The sequence below is a fragment of the Ischnura elegans genome, chromosome 1, assembly GCF_921293095.1.
Source record: "Ischnura elegans chromosome 1, ioIscEleg1.1, whole genome shotgun sequence".
Lineage (NCBI taxonomy): Eukaryota > Metazoa > Arthropoda > Insecta > Odonata > Coenagrionidae > Ischnura > Ischnura elegans.
Window position 1 is genome coordinate 106,772,558 of NC_060246.1, and position 21,729 is coordinate 106,794,286.

The window sequence follows — 21,729 nt, forward strand, 5'->3', positions numbered from 1 at the left end:
TTTATAATCAAGATTATTTTCAAATCACATTAAAGCCCATGTATGAAATGTACAGAGGTAAGCAAGCATACAAACTTTTGAAGATGAAAATTCAAAATTTATAGTCAATATTCTAGGACTATTTAAATGCATTTTCATTTTCTTAAAAAAGAAAAAAAATAGTTGCATCTAATTATAGAAAGGACATCCAAGCTCTTTCATTCATGCAAAGTTCATGTGATATAATCAATGCCTACACGATGGAAATAAAGTACTCAACACAGAATTTTGTAAGAATTTTACATAGTTCATAATTCTTTTACAGTGAGAACAAGGACCTCATATTGGGATAGCATTCTAGTAGCTGAATCACATTAGGAAGAAGGAAGAAAATGACAAGACATCAGTGCTGAATTTGGAAAGAATAATTCCAATAATGCTGGTAAGAATTAGAAGGTAAGCCTTTAAAATAGAAGACATCACTTTAATGCAGCTATAATTGCTAAAGGAATTTATTTTGCCAGAGAAGAAATAGGTAGGTAATTCTTATAAACTAAGTTCTCATAAAATAATTCAAATCTTACATGGGCATTTAATGGACATGATATGTTAACACTTTTACTTAAAATATTTTAAGGAATTAGTTCATAGCATATTATGTATTCTTATTTACAATTGGAATTTAGTTCTTACATAAGTATTTAAGAAAATGCTCAAGCAAAATGAGCCAAAAATACCTTACTAGGAGTTAAAAATAGCAACACATTACCATTAAATGCTGAAGCATGGATGAGAAGCAAGATGCAGGTTAGGATTGAGTTGCAGAAGCCAGATTTAGCCTCAGAAGTCAGAAAATGCAGTCAAAGAGGAAGGTACTAGATAAATATAAAACTGGTATAATTCAATACCTTAAAACCATTGCATACAAAGAATATCAGAAAACTCAATGGAGAATCTGAAAGAGAGCTAAGATTAAAAATATAAAAGCAATGTTAAAGCAAAAGAAATATACATAATCTGTGCAATGGTAAAAATTAAAATAAAGAAGAAAGATGAAAGGCTTAGCCAGCAAATAAAGCAGACACTGAGATGGGTAAAACAATTGAATGACTCGCATTTGATAGAATATGACACTCTTTAACATCAAGCAAGTTTAAAGAGGAAAACTCAAATGGTACAGCAACACAGTCATACAATACTATCACAATGCACAGTTTAAACCAACTAAACAACTTCACAATAATGGGGTCATCCACTAAGATCCAAAATTGCAATTTATGAAAATAATTCGGCAGATTATGAGGCAATGTGAGCGGCAACAAAAAAAATCCTCATTCATCCATTTTCGCATAAATTTAAAATAAAATAATTCAAAAGTTGCTTCCCACTTTTAAAGAGTTACTGACGTCACAGGAGTTTTGGCTGATTAACTCGTTCAGAGGAACCTGATATTTGGCAGAAATATCGCTTATCAGCGTGCCTAAAACAACAAACCACATATATGATGTACAGGTCAAAGAGTAATTGGGACTGGGTGATCTGCATGACAAAAGTTTGTGACGTCATTAACTTACCTACAAAAGAGTTAAGACGGTTGATTTTTTATGGCCAAGAACTCAAAAGTAGACGATGGATCCTAATACGGACAAATACAGTAACCACGATTTTCAATCTCTATCTCAATCTAAAATAAAGGAAAATTGGTGAACGAGCCCATTACACAACACAAAACATATAAAATGACCTTCAGGACAAGTATTAGATGACTATTACAATACAAACGAAGGAATAGGTTATCACACCATAGAATAAGATAAATGACAAGCACATACAAAGCAGGATAAAATACGTAATAAGGAGAGTAAGGAAATGCATTGATTATAAATGGCATTCTAACCATGAGTAATTTCATCAGCATACTCAAAGAATGTATTATAACAATTCTGGACTCATTAAGAAAATTATGACCATGAAATGCACAAGTTCAATTAATATTAAAAAAATCACAATATGCATAAGATGAGCAAAATAAGGTCTCTCTGAGCAAGACAATTTCAATTTAAGTTTGACCTCATTTCACAAGACCAAAATTTCTTTCAATAAAAATGATCTGAACAATATACTCTCATCATGCACAAAAATTTCAAATCTTATTATCTTAAAATCAAGATTTTTATTTTTTAAAGTAAAAGTTTCCTTCATACCTTGGATTTCTCCTTCTTGAGTAATGGATACCTTTTTCCATTGCTGTCTCTTCATTTCTGTTGAATAAAAACATGTGAAGTAACTCTCAACCAGATTTTATTAGGGATTTAAATAATTATCCATAAGAATATCTATTGAATTAGGTAGCATTAAGATATAAAATATGGACTGAGTTGGCAAAGGATAATTATGGAAAGAGAAATTTGATGGCATAAAACGTATAATGATGTGGAATTCTGCTTTCAAATTACACAGCAATGAAATATAAGCTGCTTTGATTAAAGAAAAGGATGAACATATTATATTAAAAATTACATTCTAACTAACTTTTTGCTCGAAGGCTAAACTTCGCTTCATTAAGGCTCACTAAGCAGAACAAATTTAAAGATTCAACATTTTAGATTATAAAGAGACTTTATTATGTTTCATGAAAATGTATATACAATATATATATCAGAAATATTACAAATATTCAACATAAATACCATTAAAAACATAACACAACTTCTAATGATTCTTCAACTCACAGCACAATATCACTTATTGTCAGTACACTCCATGCTCTGCTTGCATTATAAAACCATGCAAGAATAGAAATATTTTTATGTTAGTTCTCTTTGGTAACACACTTGATGAAAGTGCAAACTATCAAATCATTTACTATCTAAGTAAAATGAAAATAAATATCCTAATATCCAACTCAGAAGTTTAAGAAAAAGGACACACAATGTCACAAACACAACACCATGATTCATCAAAAACTTTTCCTCGTCAAGAAAAGATGTTGGGTCGGGATAAAATCGTGCAACATGCTTTTCGGAGGTATGACTCACTCTTCTTGAGTTCTTCTTTTCTTGAGCTACAAGCCTTTTAAGATCTGCAAGTTAAATTACAGATTACTAAAATTAAAACAAAACAAGCATTCTGTTAGATTCATAGATTCGGAGCAAAAAATAAGATGATAGCTACATAGCAAACACCACACACTATATTAATTACACAAAAAATAAAACAACCTCAAAGTTTGGCAAACCACTACTTTTGGATGAGTTCATTCCAAATACCTTTCACATGAACTTCAGAAGATTCAGCTGTATGCATTTCTCCTTCTTCAGTCGTTTCCCATGCTTGAATCCTGAAATCCTCTGGCTGGAAACTGAAGATAGCTTCTTCTACATTCACCTGATGCTGTTCTGCCATACGCATGAATGCCCTGAAGCCCATCTCTTCTACAGCAGTATCCATGGTAGATTCCTCTGATAACACCTCTGATATGACAGCACCATGCCCAGTGCGTTCCACCACCTAAAAACATTATTTTATCACTCTTAGTACATGATAAACGCTTAATTACATTTGGGGACAAATTAAAGTAGCCATGGTAAATTTACGTGAAGAAATTGTTGAAGGCTAACATGGAAGAAATATTCTATATTGAGACATCAGGTAAGTTAAGTGGCAATTTTTCATATAATTATTTGCAAGATAACTATTTCTCTGAGGAAATCTGCCATTATATTTTTCTTGAAATAAAATTAATTTTACCAATAAGACTTTCTCAACATAATATTTCATTCTTATTTGTTAAAGTAGGTGCTATTAACAAGGAGTTGGCCGACTTATAACAAATGACTGATTTCACATTAATTGACACATAGGAATACAAAAGGAGATGAAATAATCTACCTTTATATGGAAAAGATGGAATATACTTGATGAAATAAGGAGCTATTGAATGCTATTGATTGTGGTTCCAGGTTCAATACTAATCAATATGTGTTCAAGGGTTTTGATGTAAAGATGGTCTCTTCCAGAAAACCAGTAATATACATAAATATTTCTGTGAAATTTTCACTTGTTGGTAAAAGTTGGTGAAGTTTTCATTAGGCTAAAATATGACAACTTAAAATACTATGAAAGACATAAACAGCTTCATTCTTAGAACATATTACATTGACCAAAATTAAGAGTAAATATTTTTCTTCGCTTACACATATAGAAAAAATCAAATAAAAACTGTCAGGAACCAATATAACATATCAAGAAGACCTTGAACTGATTGCATACATGACACCTCGGATATTAATTTATTACATACCTGAACCATTGCTATTTGAGCTTCTGGAGTCTTCAACGCAGGAAATTTACCAGTTTCATACATCGATGTAACTTCTGACACCGAAGTACCATGGCGAGTGAGGAAACCTATTCGTGCCAAGTCCCTTAAGGGGGATTCTCCAGGACCAAATTCTTTAGCTCCTACCCACTGCATAACTTCCTCAACATATGCATTTTCCACTAGATCTTGAGAGAGGGTGGGCCTAACCAATTTCGGTGACCTGGGAGTAACCTATATCGGTAAAGAAAGAGCTCACATAAAGAAAGGTCTTACTTATAAAGGATATAAATGAGGAACACCAAACAATGACATAAGTTATAAAGGATTTTGTAGTAGGCTCCATCTAGTTCAAGAACAGGCATTCTGCAACTTATGAATATGTAATACCTCTAACAGTGTTTTGAGCCCATGCATGGGCTCTCACAGCATTGTACAAGAATATTTATTTAAAATTAAAGAGTTCATAAGGAGCTATGATGAAAAAATTAAGGCAAAATTTGGTTGGTTCAATTGTTTCAAAATTCAATCATTGCACAAAGGGCCAACATGAGTTACACCAACATGCACCATGAAACCGGCAATGCAGATGTACCAGCAACAAATTGATACAATTCATTAGAATTCAAATAATCTTCTATATTATTTCTATTGTATAGTTACCTTTTTCTCAACTTATACGCAACCAAACTCTACAAATGAGGTACCAAAATGCACAGAATTTATCAGAGAACATACGACGGCATATCTTACTTCCTAAATATTGCTATTGTTTTCAAAAATTGGTTTTTAAATAATAAAAAAAAAACAAAAAAAAGACTGTAAATATTCCTGACATTAATGGTGCACAAACTGATACATTTGTTCATTTGCAACAATATCTCGCATTCTTTAAATAACTTTTATCAAAATGCGGCTGATTCCACATTCAAGTCTCCTGTTGATACGTAAGTATGAGTCATCATGTGCGTTTAACAGAGGATAGTGTAATTACTTCCAATGCTGTGTTTAAAGAGGTCCTCTGACCTCAATTTGTACATGAACATTCCAATTAAATTTGTACATAAGACCCTGCCTTTTTTTTCTACATTTTAAAATTAAAAAACGTGCCTATCCCTCTGTGGACCTGCATTGAAAAGAGCGGGGGAAGCCCGCTGGGAGCGGGCGCAGCATGCTCGTATACAATACTACTTATAAAATTCAGTCATTCTCATTAACATCCCACCAATTTGACGATTCTGGGATAATTAATCCTTTAAATTAATTTTAGTTTAGCTATTTCTACATACAAAATGAGGTCTAGATCCTAAGTTGAGAAAAAATATGGGTATTTAGCAAATTCATTTGATAAAAAAACTAGAGGCAATCATAACTGGTCTTCAGATATGCAACTATGTACTAACTCTTTCTCCTTTGATTCTCCAGCAATAAAAAGATGAAGAATAATGAAGATGAATATTAATGTGCAATAACAAAATAATATCATATATCTATGATTTAAAGGTATAAAACTTTTTATGCACATTAATAATTTTTGTCACTTGCAAGCTCTTTGATTGAATGCACTAATAAAGCTACACTAATTATCTGGATTTAATTGAGCAAAGATTAAGTTCAAAAGTAATTAAAAATCTAAAAGATATCTAATCCCTTTTGCTAGTCCATTTCAAAATAAAAGAGCTTTGATTATCCACCCCAATGAATGGGAAATCCTTGACAGATAACTGACAGAAAAGCAATCCATTTATAATCATTTTCTCAGAAATTCTTAGTTTGATTTCTAAGTCATGCTTTCTCAGTATTTTTTATCCTGATACTTTAAAAAAAACATTGCTTTGAGGTGGATAAGTGTAAGAAAGGAAAAACTAAGGAGCATATGAAAGAGATAGTAGGAGAGTGTTTTGGGAGGACGAGCTAGCAACGTGATGGAGAATAATCAAAAAAATGGAGAGTGGAATGATAGAGAATCAAGGCTACATTGAAAATAGTGACTGCCTAATTCATAAGGCTTGTAACTAGAAGAACTGCTTTTAAGCAAGCACAATGACTTTGTGCCCAGCCATAAAAATACAGAGTTGCACAAGCATCATTACCTCTTCCACTTCTTCTGATGGCACAACCACTGGAGTGGCTTTGTGGACGGGAGCTGGCTTTCTATGCTTCTCTCGCCGGGTCTTCCTTGTAACCTCTTCCACAACCTCATCCTCTCTCTGGACCTCAGGAATTTCCTTCTTGATAACCTTCTGAGTCACCTCCTGAGTCGATATCTTCCTTTCTGTGACTTGCTGTTGAGATATTTCCTGAGTAGCTTGCTGCATCACCATCTTTCTTTCAGTGACTTGCTGTTGAGATATTTCCTGAGTAGCCTGCTGGGTTACAGACTGAGTTACCTCCTGTACAACATGCTCCTCAGTTCTACGCTGCTTTTCCAATTGGGTTTTCTCGACTATTTGCTCAACTTGTGTCACCGTTTGGTCTTGCACAACTTCTTTCTTGCGTCTCACAGCCTTTTCTTTCTGTTTGGCAACCCTCTTCTCTTCAACTTCATGTCTTTCCGTATCAGTCAAAGCTAAAAAAAAATTTATATATACACATGGAAGTAATGAAAATACACTGAAACAGTATAGAAAATGGCTTGATGGTTTCAAAATTATGCAAGTATTTTCAAAAACATTTAAAGAATAATAGATACTGCCATCTTAGATAATATGTAATTTACAGAACTTGAGCAATAAGAATAAAGAATGTACAGGATTAAGGTTAGTTTAAAATTTTTACTGACTGAAAAGTCAAACATTAAGAATAATTACATACATATTTTAACAGGAAAGAAGGCTACATATGATTTCTTTAAATATCCAAAATGATGAATCTGAGTTTACACTACACAATTAGTTCTATGAATTGAAATCACTAAAACTTCATCAAACTTCTGTTTTAAGACAGGAAACTGATAGAGTAACAATCATTGTTAACAACTATATACGATGTGGAATACTATAAATCTAGCACTTCAGATAATAATGAATTTGACTAATTTGATTCACAGGATGATATTATACAGCTCAACAATAATAGGAGAGTTAAATACTGTCATACCTGTGCAATGAAATACAAAATGTGGTTCATACGTTCAATTCCATCTCATAATTAACTTCTGAAGGTTAGTACATACAATAATTTCATATATCATATAGGAGAATTTAGGCAAGGCTGCAATTAAATCCATGCTGTATGCTTTAGCATAATCGGAATTATTTTGTAGATTGTTGCACTTATGACTATACATTCATAGGTATATTTTCCACAAGCATATAATGATTTTTTAATTGAATGGATGAAGCATAGAAACGAAGTATTCATAGAACATTACTAAATAACTGATCCAAAAAAATCAGGGTTTGGGAGTTTTTTGTTTCCTCTCAATACATTCACCTCCTCAAGGAGGAACTCCGAGAGGAAATCTGAGATCCTCCTCCGAGAGGGGAGAATAGGAGAAGGGAGAAAGTCCAAAAACTCTCACGAGTTTCTGAAGCCAGAATACTCCCTCCCGATCGAGGAAGAGGACATTTAGTCATGGAGGAAGAGCTATTTTGAGGATTATTTCAGGTAACCAAATGTTCTCCTCTTGTTAGAGCTATGCTGTGAGGACTCTGGGAGGAAATGAAAAGTGGGTCCCAACCGCCATTAGGGTCCCTCGGCGCGAGAGGTCCGACCCTTTCCTATTGTCCGTGTGGGGATTACCGCGGCCCATTCCGGCTCTCAGTGTCCCACTCAAGGAAGGGGCTCATGGTCACTTATTTGTTTATAAGTTAAAATAACTAAAAACTTTCATGTTGAATTTATTGAAAATCAATGCGAGGAATTAAATTCTGTATGTTCTGCTGATTGGTTCCAAATTTTAAACGGAATTCTAGCGTTCATATTAACGGAGTTGATCATCACCTAGAACAATTTTTGGAGACGCTAAGGTTAGATGTTTAATTATTATTTCTATAACTCACTAGCAAGTTTGTAGGAGCGATATTGTAATGATTTACATCTAAAAATATACGTTAATTTGTTAGCTCCATTCCAGATGTACATTTGCGGTGAAATTCGATAGAATATTCGATTTAACTTCTATGAAAAAAAGCCCTCGTAATGTAATAAAATATGATTCTCTCAGTTCTTTGTCGTGAGCCAAAATTACAGCGACTATTTTTAATAACCTCTTACCAACCTTTGAATTCAAAGGTATTATAAACGAATTTCGCTATAAATACTGATTAATGCATATCCTAAAAATTCGTAAATTTAATGTACGATAATGTATGATAAGGAATGTTTTACGTAGACACATGTTGTGAGAAGCATTCCATACCATTGGAGGAAAGACAACTGCTCTACCCAGGTAGTTACTCTCATATCTTGGATCTCTGGTCAGGTTGCACCTCACAGAGTTAGTTCGGGACACATTAGCGCATTGATGTTTTCTTGGAAAAACTTATTATCCTCCAACTGGAAGACCCAAGAGTATATTGGTGTAAGTATTCTCCTACTGAAATATGTACGTGGAAGGTGATAACCTCACTCTTCTCGGAATAGCTCATTTTCTTTTCAAAATTTTCTTGGCGTGTATTCAAATTTAGCCTCTGTACGCATTCCGCTACCTATACCAGGGATGGTTTTTGTGGAGCCCTGCTGTGCGATGCAGTCCATACCATGAATGAAAGAGAACTGCACCACCCAGGTAATTACACTCATATCTTGCTTCTCTGGTCAGGATCCAGGTGGTCTGCTTTGTGCCCCTCACGGGCTTATTTCGGGACACATTAGCGCGTTAATGTTTTCTAGGAAAAACTTATCATCCTCCAACTGGAAGACCCAAGAGTATATTGGTGTAAGTATTCTCCTACGGAAATATGTACGAGGAAGATGATAACCTCACTCTTCTCGGAAAAGCTCATTTTATTTTCAAAATTTTCTTGGCGTGTATTCAAATTTAACCGTAAATGTTCTGTATGCATTCCCCTTCCTCCTCCTGCAAGGATTTTTTTTCAAATGATGTTTCGGTGGAATTACATTTTTTCTTGGAATTATACAGCCAGGATTTTTTTCTTGAAGTGCCTTTCGTTTCGCTTTCGTTAGTTTTGCTTACGTTCTCGACCTGTTCGGAGTTGCTTGGCCGAGAGGAGCGTTAGGCAAATTTCCTGGACTTAACTTGCACTGGGAAAATGTCCCGGCTAGTAACGGATCAATCGATCCTGGAAATACTTACGCAAACAGACAGTGAAGACGAGGATGTGAAAATGAGGAGTGTGGATTTTGGCATCATGGATCTAAATTATGTTAATATCATAAATCGTAAATACCTAGAAGTAGGCTAGGAACATTGAAATATTTAATTCCCTTTAAAGTATTTGTTGGTCTATGATATAATGCCGTTTTGCTGAAAACCCTAAAAATAACCGTAGAACTTCGTTTAAAAGTTCTACAGGCATTGCAAAATGAAAGGAATACATTGATGAACTGACATTTAATGCAACAGTAACAATTAAAAAAAATTAAAATTGCACTGGTAACAATTAACTGACCGCAAAAGTACGCCGGGATGGGCTGCTCTCGGGGAAAAGGGTCGAGGATTATCCCCACTAGGAAAGGTCATTATGGGGAGGAAGCGACTACCTGGTCAGTCCCAAGCCGAAAAAAAACTCCGTACGGGGCGAAAAAGAAAATCTCAAACCCTTCGTAGAGCCAAAAACAAATTCCCGCGAAGGAGCATTTATTGTTAGTCATCGGAGAATTTCGCAGTTGTTCACAGCCCTGCGTGTCTATGCCAAAAATGTCTCCAAAAACTGTCCCATATGGCCCAAAAACTGCGCGGAATAATTTATAAGTGCTCTCCAAAAATGTTTCAAATATAGTTAAAGTTACTAGTCATTTTAAATTCAAAGTTTTGCCATTTCTATCACTTCTACAGTTAACTCTTTCGCTGCTGTTCAATCTCCGAAAATCTTCTCCTCACATGCTGCGAAAATGTTAAAATGCGTTTCGTGGCCCCATGGAGCAGGTACTTCCAGGATGGGTGTGGTGCACACTCCGAAGGGTCGCTAATCCGCGGCCCTATCCTCGACGAGCTCATCCACGCAGGACCGTCTCCTCGACCCTACCAGCGGGGGGCCTACCTCCCGAAAAATGACCACTCTGACTGCGATTTCTAATTCAATTACTCAATGTGATCATCAAAAGTAATTGTTTTCATCACACTCCTGCCAATCAAGCAATCAAGTACGTCTTTGAACCGTGTTTCTACGATGAAAAATAACGATTTGGTTAACTTTTCTAGAAACGTGGCTGCGGACAACCGGAAAAATGGCCATTTCAGCAAAGTTAACAAAATCTTTATTTTTCATCGCAGAAACACGGTTCAAAGACGTACTTGATTGCATGATTTTCGGGAGTGCGATGAAAACAATCATTCTTTGATGATCGGATTGAGTAATTGATTTTCAACTTGCAGTCGGAGAGGTCACTTTTCGGGAGGTAGTCTGCCTGCTCGTAGGGTCGAGGAGACCTGCGTGGGTGAGCTGGTCGCGGATTAGCGACCCTTCGAAGTGCTTCGGCGTAAGTGCTGACCGCATGTCTCCACTCTGTCCAGAGCTTTGCCTCATGAGCCGTAAATACTTTTTTTGTATTGCTCTAGCTCATTTGGGAGGAAACTCTTTTCGGAGGAAAGCCTTTTCATTCTCCTCTTCACATATGTTGGAGGAGAAAAAAACTCTCAGAGTTTTTGTATTTCCTCTGAACAGAGTTCTCCTCCCAAGAGTTTCGGAGGTAAGGAGTTGGGAGGAATCCCTCCTGACTTTCCTCCAAGGAGGACTCCCAAACCCTGAAAAAAATATAAATCACACGTAGTGTAACGGCAGCGCTAATTATCATTTAAGAGTAGCACTTGTCACAATTCCTACCCTTTCCTTTTTGTTACTATTTGAGTGTATTCGGTATAAATGTAATTGTTTCGTGTGTGCGTGTGAATAGCATTTTTTTTTAAATACCGCGCAAACAAGGTGAATCGCGACCCGACAGAGCGCGCTAGTGGAACCACTGCCCTCCCCTCCCTTCCCCTCTCACGAGACAGTCAGTGATGGGACACTCAACATCGGAGAGAGACAGTCAGTCTTTGAACCACTCAACATCGGAGAGAGACAGTCAGTCTTTGAACCACTCAACATCGGAGAGAGACAGCTAGTCTTTGAACCACTCAACATCGGAGAGAGACGGTGGAGAGGAGTCGGTCGAAGAGTCATTAAACCACTCAACATCGGAGATAGACGGTGGAGAGGACGGTCGAGATTGATCGAGCCACCAACGTTGGAGAGAGGCGGTGGAGCATTGGAGCCACAGGCTACTGGAGATAGAGAGAAAGCACCTTGGCAACTCCCCAGTCGTCGGCTTGGAAAATGCAACGAGGAACCATCACGAGCGCATGAGAAGTCTACTCGGCCACGTCATCACCTCGTGTTCCCGAATAAGGTGCAGTAATCAACCGTGTCCCCACCACTGTCCCCGGTCGAAGCAGCGTCGAGAACGTTTCTCCCTCCTATCCCTCTCTTTTCCCATTGCAAGAAAGCGCTGGAACGATTAGTGAATCTTCAATCTCAAAAGTGCAGCAGAGGACTTTTTAAACCTTGCGAAAAGATTTAAATGCAGTTCATTTCAAGTTTACTTTTATGTTATCAAGTTGATTTTTGGTTTCTTTGTATTTTGTATTTGATCCTTGACAATCCGGCCCTACTAACATTTTTTCAAGTGCTACTCCCCATATTTTTGTATGTTAAATTTAATTATTGCGATCTTTGTCAATAAATGCATTTCTTGTATTCGCAACCCAGGAATACGTGTGGTCTTTCACCCTCAACCTCCCCTTCCAATTATCCCGTACGTTTCGCATCCTCAAAATTACTCGTTTTTTACGTCGCCCCCGCTCTGAGGTGTTTCTTGCTCTATTTTATAACGGACGCAAACCCGTTCGTCACAGTAGCATGCAAGTTATTTGAAGCTGGACTAGGATCATTACCTGTCACATATAGATGACCCTTGGAGCTAATTGTTCCCAATTCATTTGTTGCTTTGCAAATGTAGGTGCCTTCATGCTCTTCAGTTGCATTATTAATAGTTAGGGTAGTTTTCTTATCCATGATTCTTATTTTGACATCGCTGGTATTCTTAACAACTTTATCATCTTTGTACCATACAACATCTGAAATAAAATATTAAGGTTGAGATATAATTTCATGACTCAAACTTCAAATATATATTAGTGCTAAGAACACAATGCATTGAATGCATCAAAATATTATTGTTTTGATACTTGACCTGGAGTTGGAGTACCAGAAAACTGGCATTCAAAGGTAACAGTTTCAAACTCTTTTGCTCTTTCATCTCTCACTTCCCTGATGAATGATGGTTGGCTTTTAGAAGCTGTAAAATAGTTAAAAATATATATAAATATACACCAATTAAAACACAGGAATAAACATATAATACTGAAGTAGTTTATAATAATTTTTCACAGACTTCAGCATTTAGAATAATCGAGGCCATCCTACTTTTTCATTCAGGTGGGTTAAATAGAAAACTTAGCAATAATTGGCATGCATCACCTCTTAAATCAAGAAAATAAAAGGAGATAATTACATACACTAAAACTGAGAGCCTCCCAAACCGTTCAAATGAAAGCATCAATGCCAGGGTAACAGCATACATACTTCATTATCAACCACCAAATAATGTGTAAACTACGTATCGACAAGTTGAAACAGTCAAGTTTTTTAAGAAAAATATTCCAAAACGTGAACTAATTTTGAAAATGAAAAACAGATTGCCTAACTTAATGTTCCCAAAGTCTAAGACACATTTTCAAGTTAATAATACATGCAAAGAGAAGCAGCTACGTATGCACTCAAACTCATCTCTACCCCTAAGCAATACATAAAAATGAATCCAATCCAATATCTTATTCATTCACATAAAAATGGTGTCCAATGGTTATCTTGACATTACGGGCTTGGCTGTAGATTTCAGTAACTGGTGATTAACTATTTTAATTCGCAGTATGTGCCAAAATGTAGGTGAGCCTAAACTGATGGGAACCTCACACAGCTTAATATCTGCATTCTTAATGAAAATTATCATAATGTAGACTGATGACCAAAGGCTTAAAGTTACTTAATCAACTTCAATCACATTATTTAATGAAACATTGGGTGTGCAGCTATCATGAACAGAGGAACATTGATGAGAAATAATATCATATTCCTTATTTCCTTAACAAATATTTTCATTAGAAAATTGGAAACATTCCTTAGTTTAACACAAATTTCATGTTAAATACATAGCAAAAACTGTAGTCATCAATTCTCTTATTCAGTTGCATCATCTTTCATTCTGCTGGATCATAATAATCCTCAAAATTTCTCCTCCCCTTCTTTTATCATTCCATTCAATATAAAGAAACATGATCAAGCAAACTATGATACATATTAACTGGGGACAATTTCTTTGGTACATCCAAAAGTAACCATGCAATCTTGATTTCATATGACATTAATTAATAACCAAGAAAAGAAAATGGCCCCCAAGAGGCTATTCCCCACTCTGATAAAAGGGATTTAAAAATCATGATAATGCATCCCTATGGCAGACTAAAACCTAGGCAATATCAAGAGCTTGAATTTTGCTATCATAGCAGGTACAATTCATCAATTATTAATGCAGAATAATGATCCTTTATAATAATGTGGGGACATGCCCCACTCAATACTTCAGGTCAATTTCAATTTTAGTCAATTCATACACAGATTGAATTTGATAAAATTTCATTCAAATATAGAATAATTTATTTAAAAGCAATTTCACCTCATAAATGCATAAAAAGTGTCTTACAAAGTATTTTTTCAACTACCCCAAACGTCCCTGTAAGTAATTGCTGACAATGCCATCACTTTATGATGCAAAAGAAAACAGTTCTGCAGGTATGAACATAACCAGGTTTAATATGGAGCTTCCCATAAGGAGAGAAAATTCACCCACCTCCAATAAATTGGTCTGGTATGGTCTTGCAAACTTAGAATACAACATGCCAAAATAATTTGAGATACGAAGTGCCTCCCACTTTCCTCCCACTCCACTACTTCCCCAAGCATTTGCCAATTACTGCAGGCATTTATTGTTTGTATAAAATTAAGCTAACCAATGCACTAAATGCTGACCAATTGGGTAAAAGCCGTAATGCATAAATCTTGCCATGACATTCAACAGAAAACAAATGCCACATTATACATACCCAATGACTAGAGAATGTAGAACTAAGTGGTATTCTTCTTCTTTTGGTCCTTATCAGTGGTCTAAGTGGAACATGAAACATGCTGTTAGAGGACTAAATGCATCAACACAAAAATTAAGGTAACAAAAGTCACAAAACAAAAAAATCACCTTTAGGATGCTTATAAGAAAAACCGAAATAATTCAATATAGCCAAAATGATAAAGAATGAATGAAAATAGTACTAAAAATGAATTCCTTAGCTCAAAATTTACATAAATCGATTAGGATAGCATTTACATGTTGAGAGCAACAATATTTTTGCATATAAAAATTCATTTGAACACTAATTGAGGCAAGGAAACTCCCCATGCCCGAGCATATATTTCAAGATTGATTGGATTAAAAAAACTACAGCATATTTCTATTTGACTATCCAGGTCAGGATAAAATTTCTGAAATACCTGGTGAGATCTATAGGTATTTTCTAGCAAGCATTATAGAGGAAAGGGCAATCCAGCTTTTCTATAAGATATTAATCCATCTAAAATGTTCCTTTTAGCATAGAAAAATGTTACCTGATAATGCATAGGAGTCCTCAGGAGTTAGTGGACTGGAACTCTCTCTGCCATCATCTGACCCACTGAATAAAATCCCACCTTTCACTCTCCTTACCCTCCCAACTTGGGATTCACTGTAATCCCCACTTTCCCCACCCATACCACCAAGTCCCTCTTTCTCCGTCATGCAGTGACTTTCAAACAGAAGGAACTCTTGAAGCTCTTCCATACTGTCAGCAGTATGAAGCTGGGTGAAGGATCCTGGGTCAACTTCCCGAGGCTCTAACGGAAAAAGCATCTGTGGTGAAGATGCCTCAGGCAACAGGGCAGTGTTGGCACTCCATGAAGTATGTTCATGGGAGTCACTAGTGGTCAATTCTGAGAGAGACTTTCGTGATGTTGACGCACGAGGAAATAAGGGTTTTGAAGGTAGAGGAATTTTAGAAGAGGATGTTTTGCAGATGGCAGTGGAAACAGAAAAGTTGGATGAAAGTGAAGTTCGTGAAGATGTCGGCAAGGATGAGAGGGAACCACTGAGGATTTCGGGTCCACTCCCAGAAAATTTATCCAACCGTTTCCTCTCATATGGAAAAGTTGAATACTCGGGAAAATCTATGCCCATATTCCCATGAGTTAAATTGTCCAGTGTTCCCTGCTCAAATGATGTAGACTGACTTCTTTCCCTTACCTGGATTTTCTGCTCCTTAGCATGATCATGACTGGCTGTTTGTTCTACAGTCACCGATGAAGAATTAGTATGACCTTCATCTTTTACAACATAGATGTCAACTACTTTGTCTCTGTGCTCAGTAAAGTGGAGGACATTGCCACTTGCCCAATCTACACTCTGGGAAAATAATTTTCTCCCATCACTCACACAATGAATTGCCTGAGACTCTTCCTTATTTAATTTGACAAAATGTTCATGATGCTTGGTATCCAATGTATTACTTTTCTTTGGTGTTTCATCAGGAATACTTGATATTGAGTCTTCAACACAAACCTTTTTCTCAGATGAAATTAATAGCTGCTCACTACCACTGTTGCTAGAGCGAGAAATTTGAGGCGGCTGGTTGGAACTCAATGCTTCTATTGCAGCAGAAATAGACTTTCGGTGGCTATGCAAGTACTCATTAATAATGATGTGAGCTGTCTCCGTAGAACTAAAAGGGGGGACAACTGAAGGCATTGAACTTATGGGTGATTCACTTTTTGGAGATTCCAAGTCTGGTGATATGGTCACCGAAGGTAAAGTATTTGAATGAAGGGATGTAAGAGGAGAAGAGACAACTGTATATTCATTTGGTTGACTTTTGAATGATGTATTCGCAGCACTCCTCATTGTCTGACTGATAAAGGACTTACTGCTCCCAGCTACGTTCATGGTTTTCTCCTGCACCAGATCTCCATGCAATTTCACAACGAAATCATCAGTAGAAACTACTTCAAAACCATGCTCACACAATGGCACACGCATGCTTGGTCCCTGATCCAATTCTCCCCTTTTACCTTTGAGTTTCTCCTTCATTTCTTCCATTTTTGTCACCCATTCTGGCTTTTTATACTCCTTACTTTCCAAATGTTCTGTTGAAGTAAAATGAAAGGATTACTTTAGCATTTATCACCAAACAGATGACTCGCGAACTCTTACACTCTGGTACAATGATTGAGGACATGAGAGAAAACAGCAGTTTACAATATTTAAACAACAATAGATAACAGGGCCTAGCAAGCCCTTGAATACGTCAAGAATATACAAAATACAATGTTTTCAAACAAAATTAAGGCAAAAATGCAGTTGCAAATGAAATATTGATACGAAAATTCAGCTGTTTCGCAAGCATACTCAGCAAAATCCTGAAAGTAAAATTTTCATTAGATGGGATACATGGAATGTTGTTTGAGTGTCCCTGTTTCTGGTCCTATTTGTAATGTAAAAAGTGAATTGTGATACGCTAAAACACATGAGGGTGAAAATGAATGAATAACAGGTGAGTAATGCTAATATTCAAGATGATTTTTTGAATTTGCACCAGCCTTACGCATCTTCAAAATGATCTGAAAAGAAAAGCATCATAATTAGACAAACATGAATAATAATTGAGATGATATCAATCAATAGTGGTGATACCAATGAGAAATGACATAATATCCAGGGAGGATTTCAAAAATCAAATCTCTTAAGACAATTGCGATGAAGAATCTCTTAAAATTTAAAAAGAGTGAATGAAAAAATACTCTTCAAAATTAATCAGCTTCTGCTGAGAATAATGGTTTAATACAGAGAAATTATCAATCTCTGCTTTTTTTATCGCAATGTCTCAGTGTTTTCACTAAGAATAAATTATTATAAAAAATAATTCTAGATAATTTACTAACCTTCAACTATTAACTCAGTTGTTGTAGTATCCATACCCAATCTATTTTGTCCTTCGCATAAAATTGGGCCAGCATCCTCTGGAGAAATCTCAGTGAATGTTAATACTGATGTTCCATCTTCCATATTTTCAATTTGAGTTGCTTTTGTAGGCTTCACTCTCTTTCCTTTTTTATACCACCGAATCTTAGGTTTGGGCTCACCGGAAATTTTGGTCTCTAATCTGTGAAGTAAAAGAACCATTTTTACTTTTTTATTCAAACAATTGGTCATGATACCATTCCATGACAATATTAGCAACTTCAAATATTAATGCAGAAACTAAAAATATCTAGTCACATGATTAGAGTCCTTTTATTACCTCGTCATTTCTGTAGCTGTCGCATAACATACACTAGGAAGTTTAGTGGTAAAAACTGGTGCAGTGCCTACTTCACTATCTGGTAATTCTGCATCTTCCTCTGATACTTCTGATAGTGTCTCCTATAAGGAAAATTATTTCTCATGTAAGTCATTTGAATTAGATCCCAAAAGCAATTATCAATCCATTTATCTACAAATCAGAGTAGCTCTAAATCTCTAACTTATTAGCTTTTCTATTTTTGACTTCCACTTTGTTTTTTTTTCATAGACAGCAATAATGAAGGCCTTCCAGGAAGGAGTAGACTAGAATTTTTGCATTACAATATAATTTCCAAAGAAATAGGGGTATTTGTGGATAAATTACAATAGTCCAGCAAATTTGTCAAGAATTAGTGACTTTGTTGGAAGTTTTGCTGACTATCAGGGGCAATTTGGCAGTAATGTTTATCAGTCATTTTTATTTGAACCATGATGAAAAATATCATAGCTTATAGTCGATTGCGCAGTATAAAATTGATACTGCTGTAAGCCCTTTTCGGTCAATTAATCATCAAAATACTTCACTAAATGAATCACTCTAAGTTAATGGCATGGATAAACATTAAAAAAGTGAATTCATTTCAGATAGTTGGGCTCTTGAGGTTCCAACACTTGTAGAAATTAAACATTTTGTAGAAATCTAGCATTGTTTTTTCCACACAGGTATAAACAAATAAGGAAAACAAAGAGCATCTAAAACCTCTGATGATTCTAATAAGGACAACTAAACTACAGTACTCATAAAATTTTATTTATAACAATTACAAAAATCAAATACATAAAACATGAATGAAAAAATGACAGTGTCATTTTTAAAACATATAAACACTCCACAATAAAGACAGATAAGGGAGCACTCCAAGGTCAAGTGTCATAGATTGACCTATAATATATTACCTTTTCAGCCAACAAATCTTCTTCGGAACCACTTTGGCCAGCTGTTAAAGATGTACCAACAGTCCCAGAAGCTATTTCTGAGTCAGGTATGTATTCATAAGCTAGAGAGAGGATAAAAATTTCATAAGATTGCCATAAAACATATTAATACTTAAAGCAGATAAAATCCTGGAGATTAATTTAAAAAAGCTAACCTTCGACAACTAAAGATGTAGCGCAAACAGTTTCACCAACTCTATTGACAGCCTGGCAAGTATACTGTCCAGCGTCCTCAGGGAAAATCTCAGAGATGGCAAGTTTACATACACCCTCAGTGTCTTGATAAATTGTGGTATCTTTACCAACTTTGACAGGCCTACCATTATGGAACCACATAACTTTGGGGGTGGGCTTCCCAGTCACCTAGAAGAACACATTTAAAAAAAGTATGCAGTATAATTGATTAGTTTTCAAAGAAGCTACAGTAGTTAAGAGGTCAATTTTTCACAATTAGGATGTTCAGCATTTAATTTAAAAAACCAGGCATCATAAATTACATGCACTAATATTAAGAGTTCAAATAGAGCAAAAGTACTACCAAATAAGAGTGTGAAATAACTTTAATCAAAAATCATTAATAGAAAATGTCAAAGCATTTCCACGTTAATTTTAAGCCTTTCCTCTGATGAAAATTAAATTTTAAAATTTCAATAGGACTATAGAAAAACAGGGAACACATTTTGGTTCAGGTTCATTTTTTAAATATGCAATAACTACAGATACAAGAAAACCTGATCTAAATCATGAAAATATTATATAGAGATATTTTAATGCTTTAACGAATGAGATACCTTGCATGTAAATCGAACTTCTTCTCCATCCATAACACGGACAGTAGGTTGAAGTGGGGTTCGAAATAATGGTGCAACAAGTTCCTCCACTGTTTCCGTTGCATGCTCTGGCAACACAGCTAAGGTTGCTAAAGAGGTAACAGAACCAGCAACATTTTCAGCACGTACGGTGACATGGCCTGCATGTTCACTGAGAGCTTCTGGAATCATCAGTATGGACTTGTTCTCCTCAGTTGTGATCCTTAGTTCATCCGTAGACTTAATTAGAAAAGAATAAAGAGATATGTTGTCCTTTACAAAATGAGTAATAACATAAAGTGGTAATATAACCTCACTTCAATGACTTGTTAGTGTTTTCAACTTTATTCCATATGCTAGGGACATAATAATCATCTCTTCAAACAAATCTATATATGTATACACATATAAAGACATGTATGACCTGGGAGTAGGATAAACTACCAGTGTTAACAGATGGAAGAAGACATCAAATTAAAGATCACATAGGAGAAATAATAAACATATGCTGATATTTTTATCACCTGTACTGGAGCAGAATGAAGGAACCACTGGAACGAAGATGGAGGGTGTGAGTCCACTTCAGCTTCCAGGAGAACTACATCTCCTTCAGGAATGACCTGAGGTTGAGGCTGTTTAATGAACTTAGGTGGTCGCACCTCAGCCATGTCAGCTTGTTGGGGCTCTGAAAAGGTATTCATTTCAAAACCATGAATTAACATATGGTTTACTTGTACATTGAGCAAAGGATATTTTAAAACTATCTATCTGGCATACAGCTTCCACTTTTTCCAGCTCTGAATCTGCTAATTTATAGCATAAATTAACAAATATTGTGTAAAGCCCTTGGACTACAAAAATCAGCATAATTGAAATATTCACCTGTAACTGCAACTGTGCCCGAGCTTCGAGCTTCTCCCACTTCATTCATGGCCCGTACTTCATATTTTCCACCATCTTCCTTGAATATTTCAGGAATTTCTAATGTGGTTACTCCTTCCTCCACAGTTATTTCCATTTGTGATCTTCCTGGATGTATCTCCTTCCCATTGCGATACCACTTAACAGTTGGCATTGGTTTTCCCTCAAATTTGGCCTGCAATGTAACTGTCTCTCGCGCACGAACCATCAATGCTTCAATTGGCTTGGTAATCCTTGGTGCCATTAGTACCTCAGCCTCCTCCACGACAGGAGCATAGCCTGTTGATGAGCAAAATAGGATTAAAATCTGAGATCCTTATCGCCACATCGAATAATATACATTGATAACATGAAGCACACAAATAACTTACTTTCCACAATATTGGCTCTGCATTCAGCTCGACCATACTTATTGACAGCTCTAACTTTAAAAATAGTAAGATCTTCTTCAGTAACCTCCGGTATGGTTAGAGTGGCAAGACCTGTTTCAGGGTTATATTCAACCCTTTCTTTTGGTTTTGGAACTTTAGAAGTAGGCTTTCCAATTTCTTCTTCTCCTTTGTACCAATGGACTTCAGGAGTAGGCTTTGCCACCACAGTACACTCCAGTCTAGTTTCCTTTCCAATTCTAGCATGCTGAGGCTTCAAAGGCTTTGTAAAATGTGGTGCTTCTCCCAACTCCTCTTCTTCTGCAAACAGAAGACAGACAAAATATATTGTACATATTCAAAATTACCAACGGCACAAGCTTTCATTGTGAGGTAAGACTTTAAAGAAAACAGTTCATGCAGTTGGTAGTGATGGGATTCAACAGTGAAGCATAAATTTGAAATTAGTCTTTAAATAAAGAGGGAGCAAGCATGACAAATGAAATAGCTAGAATATTTTGTTAAGTTCCTATGTTTTCAAGTTGGTTAATGTAGGTATCCCTGAAGAGTGACCCAACCAGAAGATTTTTTTTTAAATTTAAATTAGTAAATTCATTTTCCTGATTTCGTCCCAAGAAGTCAGTCAAGCATGCATGCCATGCAAAACAAGAGTAATCCAAATTGAGCCAACATGAAGGCTACATACTTAGATGATCAATTACACTCCCATGCATAATGACTTAGTGTCAGG

General features: G+C 35.9%; 1 protein-coding gene across 2 annotated transcripts in view; it reads right to left on the reverse strand.

The window, feature by feature from the left end:
* Positions 1 to 21,729, reverse strand: part of LOC124167682 (titin-like) — a 97,851-nt gene that overhangs the window by 67,443 nt on the left and 8,679 nt on the right. The window contains exons 2-16 of one of the 2 annotated variants that reach the window (XM_046545679.1): positions 20,982 to 21,299; positions 20,572 to 20,889; positions 20,214 to 20,374; positions 19,672 to 19,929; positions 19,036 to 19,243; positions 18,842 to 18,942; positions 17,904 to 18,025; positions 17,545 to 17,765; positions 16,675 to 16,749; positions 12,659 to 12,763; positions 12,360 to 12,542; positions 6,394 to 6,869; positions 4,283 to 4,534; positions 3,249 to 3,489; positions 2,184 to 2,240 (exon numbers count right to left, since the gene is read on the reverse strand). In XM_046545679.1, the coding sequence (XP_046401635.1) occupies positions 2,184 to 2,240; positions 3,249 to 3,489; positions 4,283 to 4,534; positions 6,394 to 6,869; positions 12,360 to 12,542; positions 12,659 to 12,763; positions 16,675 to 16,749; positions 17,545 to 17,765; positions 17,904 to 18,025; positions 18,842 to 18,942; positions 19,036 to 19,243; positions 19,672 to 19,929; positions 20,214 to 20,374; positions 20,572 to 20,889; positions 20,982 to 21,299 (3,096 nt within the window). Of the gene's footprint in view, positions 1 to 2,183; positions 2,241 to 3,248; positions 3,490 to 4,282; positions 4,535 to 6,393; positions 6,870 to 12,359; positions 12,543 to 12,658; positions 12,764 to 15,183; positions 16,750 to 17,544; positions 17,766 to 17,903; positions 18,026 to 18,841; positions 18,943 to 19,035; positions 19,244 to 19,671; positions 19,930 to 20,213; positions 20,375 to 20,571; positions 20,890 to 20,981; positions 21,300 to 21,729 lie in introns of both variants that reach the window. The other variant, XM_046545671.1, reaches the window with a different exon arrangement.